Source organism: Chionomys nivalis, chromosome 13 (genome assembly GCF_950005125.1).
Source record: "Chionomys nivalis chromosome 13, mChiNiv1.1, whole genome shotgun sequence".
Taxonomy (NCBI): Eukaryota; Metazoa; Chordata; class Mammalia; order Rodentia; family Cricetidae; genus Chionomys; species Chionomys nivalis.
The window spans coordinates 41098760-41111766 of record NC_080098.1 but is presented as its reverse complement, the minus strand read 5'-3'; the positions used below and the strand labels follow the sequence as shown (position 1 = coordinate 41111766).

Genomic DNA, 13007 nt, shown 5'->3' with positions numbered 1-13007 from the left:
GTCTCTTCACAGCAATTGAACAATAACTAAAACACCGGTGTAATGAAAACACTTGAAACAATGGTGATAGATGACATCACTGAACATACGGAAAGCCACTGTGGTTCCATTTTTAACCAGTGACTTGTGATACATGTGGATTTTAAACCAATAAAATGGTCAAACTCTGCTGTCCTCCCTGTCCATGGTCCTCCTATTGAGGGTTACTATTGCGGAGAGTGTTAAGATACTCAGATGTCACCTAACTCAAGAGACGTGGATTCCAGCATCAGCTCACTGAACTCAGACCTCAGGGAAGTGCCTTCTCTTCCACAGACTTTGTCTTCTTTTTTTTTTTTTTTTTTTTTTTTTTTTTTTTTTTTTTTTTTTTTTTTTTTGATGTCCACTCTCTCCATACCTCTTCAATATAGTGCTTGAAGTTCTAGCAATAGCAATAAGACAACATAAGGGGATCAAGGGGATCCGTATTGGAAAGGAAGAAGTTAAGCTTTCATTATTTGCAGATGATATGATAGTATACATAACCGACCCCAAAAACTCTACCAAAGAACTCCTACAGCTGATAAACACCTTTGGTAATGTGGCAGGATACAAAATCAACTCCAAAAAATCAGTTGCCTTCCTATACACTAAGGATAAGGAAGCAGAGAGGGAAATCAGAGAAGCATCACCTTTCACGATAGCCACAAATAGCATAAAATATCTTGGGGTAACTCTGACCAAGGAAGTGAAAGATCTATTTGGCAAGAACTTTAAGTCTTTGAAGAAAGAAATTGAAGAGGACACCAGAAAATGGAAGGACCTCCCTTGCTCTTGGATTGGGAGGATCAACATAGTAAAAATGGCAATTCTACCAAAAGCAATCTATAGATTCAACGCAATCCCCATCAAAATCCCATCAAAATTCTTCACAGATCTGGAGAAGACAATAATCAACTTTATATGGAAAAACAAAAAACCCAGGATAGCCAAAACAATCTTATACAATAAAGGATTGTCTGGAGGCATTACCATCCCTGACTTCAAACTCTATTACAGAGCTACAGTACTGAAAACGGCTTGGTACTGGCATAAAAACAGAGAAGTCGACCAATGGAATAGAATAGAAGACCCTGACTTTAGCCCACAAACCTATGAACACCTGATTTTCGATAAAGGAGCTAAAAGTATACAATGGAAAAAAGAGAGCATCTTCAACAAATTGTGCTGGCAAAACTGGAAGTCAATCTGTAGAAGAATGAAAATAGATCCATATATATCACCATGCACAAAACTCAAGTCCAAATGGATTAAAGACCTCAATATCAGTCCAAACACACTGAATCTGATAGAAGAGAAAGTGGGAAGTACTCTACAACACATGGGCACAGGAGAACACTTCCTATGTCTTCTTTATCTGAAAAGGTGGCCAAGCCAGTCATTGTGGTGCACACCTTTAATCCCAGTGCTCAGGAGGCAGAGGCAGGTGGGTCTCTGGATTTGAGGCTAGCCTCTTCCACTTCACAAATTCCAGAGCAGACAGAGCTACATAGAAAAACACTGCCTCAAAAAAACAAAAGTAAAAGAATAAAAATAAATAAAAGAAACTGTGGTCATGTTGGTTGGTTGGCTTCACTGTAGCATCGCATGGCTTAAGGACGTTTTTAAGAGAGGGTCATAATTAAGTGAGGTGGAAGGCGGTTTGGAAATGTTTAAAGTCTGTTTAAAGTCATGCTAATGTTGAAGTAGCTTAGCCTGGAGCACAGCAATTTAAAAAGCAACATTACTGTGTTCTTTGATTAACTTGCATTACTGGCTGAGAGGCAGAGAAAACCCATCTTCCTTGGGTTTGACGAGAAGCACTGTGAATATGTTTCTATGATTGTTTTGCTCCACTCAAAGTGAATGACTGCACAGCTCTCATTCAGAGCAGCCCCTTCTGAGGAATCTCTTTCTTCACCTGGACTCCTCGATGCTGATTCAGGAGGGCCCTGGAGCTGTGGTGGATGTGAGAAAAGAAAGGCTCCTCCCAGAGATAAATTATACACTCAGCATGGGAGAATATGGAGCAGAAATATGCAAAACCTCTGGTAAAGAGATAGCGGTACCCAGAGGGCTATGATGAGATGGTACTTCAGGTGTTATTGCAACCCAAGTGGTGACCAGCCTAGGCCTAGAAGTTTTGACAGGAAACTGTGGTTCTAATGCATCCTTATAGGTTCTGTGACTTCTTGTACCATAATGTTGGGATCTAGAGCCTAATCAGAGATTATTGCTCCTGGAGATGGATTAATGTCATATTATGGGATGACACAGCAGGAAGTATGACATTTGACTCATGCACTTGGACTTTGGGCATCTAGGACACCAGGATAAGTACATTTCTATTCATTATAGTCTGTATTGTTTTGTTTTAGTACTGCCAGATAATGGAGGAGGCTTTAGGTAAATGCTGTGAGGTAGGTGTGCGTGCGTGCATGTGTGTGTACACTGTGTGTTTTATTGAAACCCAAATCCAGGGCTCTGTGCATGCTAGGCAAGTTTTTCTATCACAGACCTACATTCCCTGCTCTGAAGAAGATCTGAAGCAGAACCTTTACTGTTAGATCATGCTTGTGATCTACAGGTGCAAGAATATCCCTGCAGATCTAGGGAGTGAAGACTGGAATAGAATATCCTGTCAATAAGAGAAAACACAGCCATTCCAGAGCACAGAGAATAGTTTGCAAAGGATCACTGGGCAGCCCTCGGGCATGCGGCTAGCACATGTGTATTTGCAATTGAAACCTCAGCCATTCCCATACACAAGTCATGGAAGTCGGCTCTCACTTCCTTCCTTTCTGGACTCTTCTGACCTGGTGGGTGTCTTTACCTGCATTTTCTTTGTAATCAGGAACACCAAGGATGAGAGAGCCCAAGACCACAGCAGTAGTCAACAATTCAGCTGAAACTACAGATTTTTTACTCCAGAGGCCAATGCTGTTCATAATGTTCATTTCAATCTGCTGAGGGCATTTTATTTCATACCCTACCTACCTCAAGCAGAGCAGGTATTGTTAACCACTAACTGTTAATGAGTACCTTGAAGCACAGACAACAGTTAACCACATTAACTAGCTCTGTGGCTTCATATTCCAGGATGCATACGCTGCTTTGCTCTCTTTAAGGCTAGATGAATTCTTAAACTATCATATTTAATGGAGATAGGATTTCTGAATGGGCGACCAGGGAAGTGACGTTCTGGTATGACACTCAGAACATGTGATTTTGTTGACTGCTAACCACAATGACTCCATACCATTTCCCCATTGATGATTCTGAGATTATTCTAAAGTGTTTACTAATGAGAACCATATGTGAAAGCTCAGGTGGAAGTGAAGGCCAGAAAAGACATTGCCCTGTTTGAAACATTAGTTTGTTCGAGTATTGAAGGCTGAAATCTACCCAGACATCATTCTCTAGAGTGCAGCTCACAGGCTGTGTCCGCTAAGGCAAGGGATATTGTGTTTGTTTAGCTTTAGGGGCAAAGAGAATACTTAGAAATCATTTTTAATAAATGTGTGTTTACATGCATAATTTCATCTTCGTCTATTCCTCCTGCTTCTGGATTATCACGCAGAAGCCAGTATTAGATCCAAGGAGATACTATGGGCTGGGCATATTATGTTTTCTAAGAGAAATCTTAGCTAGGAGATAGTCTTTTCATTGTTCCATACATTCTGCGCAGGTTTTTCACAGTCACTGAATCAGAATAGAATGTCACAACCGTCTTTAAGTCTGTCAAGTGGTGTGACCATTTGAGCTGAACATCATACTGGTTTCCATACCAAAGCCCCAAATTTCCTATAATATCAAAAAAGACCCCCAGCACCTTTTTCAATCACTGGAGTTTCCCCAGTTGAGTAGGAAACACACCCTAGAAGCCCTGTTGTCTGCTCTGCTTCCCCTGTGCCAGACCAGGTTCCCAATCAGTAGGCGTCCCCTCTCTGTCCTTTGGGCAACATAACTTCCCTGGAAAAAGAAAAAGGAAACTCAAGATGCAAATGGTCCATATGACACTGAGACTGTTGCATGGAAGGAGCAAGTGGCAAGGCAGGCTTAGTGATAACTGTGACCCCCTACAAAGTCCTCCTTTGGAAAATGGTAGTAATGTTTTCCTTTTTAGCCCAGAGATGCGAAATATGTCACTATAACCAATGTGTGGGGTATGTACTTCATGGAGAAAGATCCTCACTCAGCTCTCAGTTTTGGAAGCAAAAATGCTAAGATGAGGTGGCCTCATTTGTCCATTTCTGTCTCCCAGCACTTGGGAGGCAGAGGCAGGCGGATCTCTGTGAGTTCGAGACCAGCCTGGTCTACAGAGCTAGTTCCAGGACAGGCTCCAAAACCACAGAGAAACCCTGTCTCGAAAAACCAAAAAAAAAAAAAAAAAAAAAAAAAAAAAAAAAAAAAAAAAACTAGATCCACATAAACTTCTTATTTATTTTCCTTTTAAAAAATGTTTATTTATTTTATTTTATGTGTATAAGAGTTTTGCTTCCATGTATGTATGTGTACAATGTGTGAGTCTGGTGTCCAGGGAGGTCAGAAGAGGGCCTTAGAGCCCCTGGAATTGGAGTTACAGACTATTGTGAGCTGCCTATACCGGTTCTGAGAACCAAACTTGGATCCTCTGCAAGATCAGCAAGTGTTCTTAACTGCTGAGCCATCTTTCTAGCCCCACATTAGACTTTTTAGCATTAGGAGTTTCATGGAAAGAACTTGTATACCAAGGAATTATTGGAGTGTATGTATGTGTTTGTGTGTATGTACGTGTGTGTGCACATGTGTGTGTACATGTGTGTGTGTATATGTGTGTGTGTACATGTGTGTGTGTGTACACTGGGACACACATCCATGCACATGACTGGAAGCCAAAGGAAGACACCTGGTGTCCTGCTCTATTGCTCTCCATTTTATTCCTTTGAGGCAGGGTTTTCCACCAGTCTTGATGCCAGACTGGCAGCCAGCATGCTCCAGTGATCTTCCTGTCTCTACATCTCCACTCTCACAGTCCTGAAGTCACAGGTGAGTGTAATATTTTGTGTGTTTGCTAGGGTTTTGAACTGAGACTTGTAGCTATCTCCAGAGACCCACAAAGATTGATATCCACAAAACTTATGGCTTTCAGGTCTAAAGTTTGCAGACAGCCTGTTATGAACATGCAAGAATTCAGGGCTAATTTTCCCAAGGATATTTCCTGAGGAATGAGCCTCAGGCATCAGTTCTGCTAGAGGGACAGCCATAGGAGAGGTGGGGTGGACATGAGCCACACAGCTGCTGACTGCAGAGGTATTTCAAACAACGCCATTGTGCTCAGATCATATAGGCCAATGCTTTTAAAAGGTGGAGAAACAGGAAAACTATACACAATAACCAATCTAAACTGCTCTCAACAAAGGTGAACTGCATGAAATAAGAAATGGGAAATATACAGGAACTGATACTGTGGACTGTGAGTGTGTGGTAAGGGGCAGCGAATGGGAAGTTTGGGCTATGTAGTTGTAGCCATTGCTTTGAAAATAAGGACTTTACAGGAAAGAAAGAGACACCAACTAAGAAACAAAATTGATTAAGAAAAATACCTGAGCCGGGTGGTGGTGGCGCACGCCTTTAATCCCAGCACTCCGGAGGCAGAGGCAGGCGGATCTCTGGGAGTTCGAGGCCAGCCTGGTCTACAAGAGCTAGTTCCGGGACAGGCACCAAAGCTACAGAGAAACCCTGTCTCGAAAAACCAAAAAAAAAAAAAAAAAAAAAAAAAAAAAAAAATCCTGTAGTTTTGGATTTGAATTGAAAGCGGCACCATGAACGCATTAGATTTATATTAAACATTGTACATGTAATTGTATATGCATGTGTTTTTTTTTAAATTCCTGTCCACAGATGAGACTGAGAAAAACTGACCATTAATATAATCAGGATTACCAAGTGCCCAGACTTTAGTCAAAATGTAGGAATTGTCACTAAAAAGGTCCTCCTAGATTTCTAAGAAAAATGATTGATTTCAAGCCCCAGGAGTGAACAAGACATGGCGGGAAGACCTGGCTAGTCCAGCTACTGAGAAAGCTGCTGGGGTGATTTGAGCTCATCATCAAACTGAAAAGGAGGTTCTGACCTTCTGGTCAAAGAAGGGGTTATTTGATCTTCAATAGGATAATGGTTGCAATTGACTGAAATCTCAGTTATGTTTAAATCATGACTTTGAGGCATTTTAAAGAAAATGATTGCTTTTTCAATCTCTTTAAAGCTGCTAAGTAAAGAATAAAGCATTGTCTTGGTTTTTCAAATTGAACTAGGTACTATAGGAAAATATTTAAATAAGATAATGAAGAAATAGGTTAAATATACTTCAATTAATGAATGATACCAATGGTATACCTCTCAATAAGTTGATGCTTCTCACCCCTCATGACCCATCAATAGTTGTTTGAATTACATAAAGGAGAGAGAGAGAGAGAGAGAGAGAGAGAGAGAGAAAGAACCATGTATCATTTTGCCAAAGGAATCAAATTGGCAAATTGGGAGTGTCGAAGCTCTGGACTTAGGTTCCAATTCTGAGAAATCACGGACCTCAGAAGAAACATGTTCCCTTACACCACAGGTATACAAGAAGTCAGAAAATCCTGTGGTAAGAAAAGGCTGTAGGAAGAGTTACAGGACAAAATTCATAGCTAAGTTATATGGGAAATGAAAAGAGGAAAAGTTAAGTTGTAGATAGTAATAGACCTGGGAGACACACCAGAAATGTAAAACAAGAAGATAGTTATGCTAAAACTGAAAAAAAATCATGAAGTAACATTTACTGCAAAGTTTAGACTTTTTCCTTTGCAGGTGGGTGGAAGTGGACACGTGACTAGGACCTCTGGGAAAGCTAATTATCTGCTCTTTCTGACCTGGGTTCTTTACAGAGGAGGTTACCTTTCAAAATGGAAAATTATTCACTCACTTTTTGTGGTTTCTACAACTGTTTTTGTTTTACCAGAAATTGTTTTAAAAGTTGCTAACAAAATAACTACAACTTACTTACAGATCCAGTTGAGTAAATATGTAAATGTGAAATCCTGCAAAACAATATTCATTAAGATCATTTCTCCTTCTAGGGAGTTGGTGGAAAATGGAACTGGGGCAGACAAAGCCAGAAGGTGTTTCTAATTTATCTGCTATGATTTAATTTCACTAAAGACTTAATATAAATAGATTGAGATCTTAACAATGATCCATCTGAGACATTATAAACAGGTGTGTGTATACTATTCTCTAGAAGTCTTTCTTTTTGAGTTCTAAGTATTTTATCTTGTAAATTCATATATTGAACAATGTAATTTTCAGAAAATGATTTTTTTTTTGCTACTGAAATGGGGTAGCATATAAATCAAAGACATAATCACTCTCAGGCTGGATAACATACTTAATAGTGTCAGCCTTCGTGGAGAATTAGTTTCTACCAGGAGAAGGAAAATTTGACTCTCAAATACATAACTATGTACACAGAAAACAGAGCAAACATTTTCTTTCTGCTGAATCTGAAAAACAAATACACAACTTTCTCAAACACCCATCAGCTCCTTGGATTGCATAATGGGTGAGAAAGTTAATTGAGATCCAGGTGAAATGGAAGGGGTGTCTCTGATATCTTCCTATTTGAGGTGTTGAGATCGGAAATCCTCCCAGCCTAACATCTTTATTAGTAGGACTTTGTGTGTCTGTGAATGTGTGCATGATAAAGAAGAATTATTCATTGACTTCTTAATATCTATGATTATAATCATCAGGTGGGGAAAGTCATTGTTATTGTGATATGCTAGTGGTCCTTGGCCTTTCAACATTTTCTCCCTATATGGCCTCAGTGATGTCTGCCATGGGAGAGAATGTCATACAGAAACTACCTGGAGTTGACATTTTATTTCAGTCTCTATTTATAAACACCACGAGAATATGAATCTAAGGAAAGCACAAGCAAATCTCCCCCATCCCATAAACCTTAGCAGCGTGCAATCTCCATCTTGGTGATTCACAGAAGAGAAGAGAAGCAAGACACAGAGGATCAAAGATCAGAGCCCTTGTGGATTTACCAGGCAGGTAGCTGCACAGTCTCTCCATTGCCACCTGGACCGAAGAGTTGTGAACTTCTGCCAGCTGTTCAATCACAGATACCACCACCACACACCCTGCAGGGAGGAGAAGAGCAGGTTACAAGGGGCTGGAGGGGCTAGGGAAGGAAAGTAGAAAGACTGGGTCCTAAAGGACTCCAACGGAGGCAGAACACTTCCCTTGCTTTCGCCCTTAAACATCTATAGCACACATAAATGCCCTGGGATTTGTAGTCAAAGGAGAAGTGCGATGAGAAGCCTGGGCTGAGGGCTCAGAAAGCCGGGGTTGTCAGAGTAGCTTCACCATTTGTGAGCTATGTGACTTGGGAGAAGTAATTAATCTGGCTTAAACCCCAGAGAAATTAAGAAAAAGAGATGATATTTAAATAAGATAGGGTGAGGAAAGTTGCAGAAGTTAGCTCGATTTGGAAAATAACCAGGTTAGCTAAAAGCTAAAAAAAAAAGTATATATTTATTTATTATAAGGGGAAAACTCATGAAACAGGAATAAGTCCACACTCAGCTGCGTTGTGAGGGAGCCACAGAGAGAGGGCACCTGGGCCATGTGCTGTTTTTCTCCTGGTCCTAGAAAGCCACACCCTAATTTGGCCCCACCTCTTAAAGATAATTGGTTGGCAAAGATCCCCCATCAGAAAGTTGTACATAATCCATAGGTACTAACTTCTCAAACCTCCAGTTTGTTCTCTGCAGTGGGTGTCTTTGTTAGTGCTAGATCATTCCTGTCCCAAATCATTGTGGCCTGGGACCTAAAGACAGATTTCTAAATTTGAAATAGTAGTGGAAATTTCCCAGAAGACCTAGGATTGAGTCCTGACTTTAGAACCTTGGACTCAACATCCTCCCTTCTTAAGTTTTTGTTTCTGGTTTCCTTAACAAGCAGAAAGTAAGATGTTTTCTACAGTGCAAGTGTGACGATTAATTGGGATGACGATACAGCTGAGTGTGTCTTCAGAATACAACTCCCTGGGAAACATCTCAGGCTAGAGAGCTCACAGTGAAAAGTATGAACCAAACATCCAGAAGAAATCTGGAACACGTTAGGAATATATTCTTTCCCTTACTTTGGTACAGGATAAGTATGACTCCCAAGATTGCTAAGTTCATGTTTATCGAAGCTTCTATTTCTTGCCTCAATCTACCAAGCTGCTGAAGGAGTTCAAACATTATTTTTCTATAAGGAAGAGACTCTTTCTTTATAGAAAAGTATTGTCTTGGCCCAAGATCTGTAAGTGGTGAGAAGATACAGACTTCAGTCTCTTAGGAAAAGTGAGCACTAGTTTGCAGATTTTTGCTGCAGAGTTCCACCTGAAGAAGCTAACTCGAAGGGAGACTGAGAAAATCAGCAAGCAGGAGCCTTCAATTTACATATTAGTGTCATTAAAGCCAAATTCCCACCATGGACCCTGCAAGAAGGTGAGCAATGCCAATGGGCATTTCTAGACAGAAAGAAATGAAACCTTCTATAAAACTAGAGAATGCCATGAAGAAATGAGAGATTCCACCTATCTAGATGCTTAAATGCCTGGTAGCACTCTGCTTCCTTTGGCTGCGGAGGTGGCTCTCACTAGACACAAGTACTGAGACCTTTGTAGCCATCATCTTCCTGGGCGGACATCACCTACGTGATGGCTTGTTTAGTAGCATCAACCATCAAGACTGACTGACTGTATCTTTTAAATGAAGTGACAGTCTTTGAGGGTTTGCTTCCATTGCCATGAATTCAGTAGCTGATGCCAATTAACATTCTATGGCCTAAAAAGCATTTTCATGTGTATTCGTTCTGTTTTTAAAATATAAACCCAATGCAATCTCATTTTAGAGAACAGTGAAGACATGAAACAGGATAGCAAGATGAGAGGCCACTCAGCTTATCTGCTATGACCAACTGCACTTTATTTTGTGTGTATAAAGTATATTGCAAAAAATTTAAACTGTAAACAGAAAATTGCAAGTAGTTTTGCTGCAGTGTAGTTAGAGGCCACAGTGCAGTTGAAAAGGAAAAGGCTTTGAATAAAATGAAACAATTTGGCCACCAGTTCCTAGGGGTTTTCCTGGGAAGGGTTAATGGCTGCTTCTACAGCTGTTCCCTAGCTCCACAATCTTGCAGTCTATTACAGTTCCCACTTCTGGACAACAGGTAGCTTCCCTTGAGCCAAACAGCAGATTCTTTTGGAAATGTGCAGAACATGAAGCTCCTAATCAAACCAGCATGTGCTGACGAGCAGCCAGGGAGGCTCTGAAGTCACTTCCTGCAGCAGGTCATCAGTGAGCTGGCATGATTGGTGTCCAGAAATGACTCAAAGTGTAGTGAACATGGGGATTTGGAAGTGACATCAGAAGGCTTGGTGCTATCGCCAAGCAGAGATTCCATTGGGAATTACGTTCAATATTCAGTCTGTTAACTATTATAATTCTGGATACCTTAAATACAAAGGAATTCCATTATTACCCCACATATAATTTGCTATAGTTTTCATGAAAATAATTTTCATTCTGAATCCCCAAGTAAACACAAAGAAGCATGGGGGATTTTCATGACTGAAGTAGACTAGGGGTATTTAGAACTTAGTTCTAGACCCACAGTGAGAGTGGGTTTATATTTATCAAAGGAATAAGGCTAAAACCTTCTTGATTTGACAGGATTTTCTTGTTAAAGATAAGATGATAAAGGAGGATAAAAACATTTGTGAATGGTCATGCTGTCTTGCTTTCCCTTAAGACACCATTCTTTGAAATATTGAACTTTAAGAGGAATGAGAAATTAGCATGTTACTCCGCTCCAATAAATCTATTCTATGAAGTAAGCTCCTTTTAGTCCCACCTCTTCCTCAAAACACTCTGCTTTTATAAGCCATGTTCCTCTTCTCCCTTGTTAATGGTCACTCTTTAGCCACTCAAAATCTCCTGCAAAATCCTTTTGAAACTTTATCTTCTCTATCCAATCAGCATCCTTATCATTGTCTTCCCTTGTCTCAGAACTCCATACAGACATCTCCCTTATCTGTAACAGATCAATTCTAGAACCCACATAGGTACCAAAATCTGCAGATGCTGAAAACCCTCAACCTATGTACACTCTCCTAGATCCTCTAAGTCACCTCTTATTACTTATAACAGCTAATATGATATGTATAAGTTGCAAATAGTTGTTATACTGTGTTGCTCAGTATAATGAAAAGAGAATAAAATCTGTACATGTTCAAAACAGACACCTACAACACATTTTGCTCAAAGGTTGGTTGAATACATAGTTCTGGGAGCCATTGACATAAAGACCCACTGTACTAACAACCTTGGACTGGCACAACACACTGCTCTGATATCAACTTCCAGAGTTGATAAGAGCAGAGTCTTATCATGTCTTTCTTCTACTCCAGGCACAGCACCGTGCGAGAGCACCACACTCGTTTACTAAGAGAGAGTGAAGAAAATAGTCTTAGGGAAAGTAACTGCCTCTCCAAGAAGATGTACCTCAGAAAACTATGCAAGGGTATTGGTGCCTAGAGAAACTTGCTCATGGGGTCTCTCTTTTCTCCAAGTATTGGGCAAGCATGGGAGAGAAGATGACAAAAATCTTCAAATAGTTCCTCCCAAATCAGAGGAGTCTTGTGACATTGGTTTTAACAAAGGAAGCATGAATCCAACCAAAGACACTTGTTCTAGGCAAGAAAATGCTAGAACTTGATGGGGACCCCAGATAAACAGTGTGGTCCCTAGTAGTGTTATCCTCATCTATGGGGCATTCCCAATATACTTCCCGAATTTCTAACTTGATGCTAATTAGCACCCAAGGATCCCCGAGAAGCAACTTTGCAGAGACCATGAAGAACAGAAGGGGGAAATCAGCAGAGACAGAAGACATACAACCTGAAAGAGTATGGTGGATTTCTCCACATTTCCTGTAATTTAGTGAGGGGCAAATTTTCTTACTCCTTCCTACGTAAAAATCATAGTTTGTTATAAATTAATGGTCTAATAGACAGGCTAGGATACAAAGTGTGGAAACCAAACATTCATTCAGATCAGCAGGAACGTTGGGAGAACATGGGCATAAAGGGATGCTTCTTGGAATTTGATTTTAAGAATATCCATTTCAGGGGAGCCATGAAGTAAGAAATCCACGCCAACACTTATTTGCATTTGTTTTAAAGCACAGCTTAAAAGGCTGCATACAAAGTGCCCTGGGCTCCGCGGAAACCAGTCAACTTCTTTGTAGTATAGGTACAGGCTTTCCTTTTGACTTTGACTCAAAGAAATCCCATCAAAGACTCGTGATGGTTCCAGTCCCTGAGCACTGCTGGCTAAAATTGGAAAACTCATTAGGTAGACACAAAGGAGTCAGGCCCCAGGAATGGGGAGAGGAAAGATAAAGAATGAGAAAAGCCAGTTGTCACTGAAGACCAGGTGAACCCTCCCACTCTCACCGCTTTTCCTTGTGAAGAGTTATGATCAAAAGGACCCCACAGATGTGCAGGTAATGGGGTGTGGAACACTGAACACCCTGGCTGGGAACAGCTTTGATGTAGGGGTCCATCTTCACCTCCCTCCAGCAGACTTCACTCCCTTGCAGTTGAATTGTTAATTTAGGGTCTGCGGTGAAATGTGTGTTGGCCTTTTCCAGCAGCAGTAATAGAGGGATCCTATAGTCTAATTAGAGCTTTCCCTGCCTTGACAAGCTAACAATTGTTTTCCTGGGAGAGACCGGTGCTGAATAATTCCTTCCATTACAGATTACTTTCTGGTCTCTGATAAGGGGCCCGGTTTCACTGAGGAGTTTGTCTAACCTGTTTTTGAAATAAGAAATGAGGACAGGGCAAAGCTATGCGTTTTACTCTGTGGTCCTATCTAAGACCTCATATATGGAAAATCCCTTCTTGT

General features: G+C 40.6%; 1 protein-coding gene across 1 annotated transcript in view; it reads right to left on the bottom strand.

The window, feature by feature from the left end:
* Positions 1 to 13007, bottom strand: part of Aoah (acyloxyacyl hydrolase) — a 180208-nt gene that overhangs the window by 151566 nt on the left and 15635 nt on the right. Inside the window, exon 2 of the mRNA XM_057787663.1 lies at positions 8091 to 8186. Within this exon, the coding sequence (XP_057643646.1) occupies positions 8091 to 8186 (96 nt within the window). The remainder of the gene's footprint in view (positions 1 to 8090; positions 8187 to 13007) is intronic.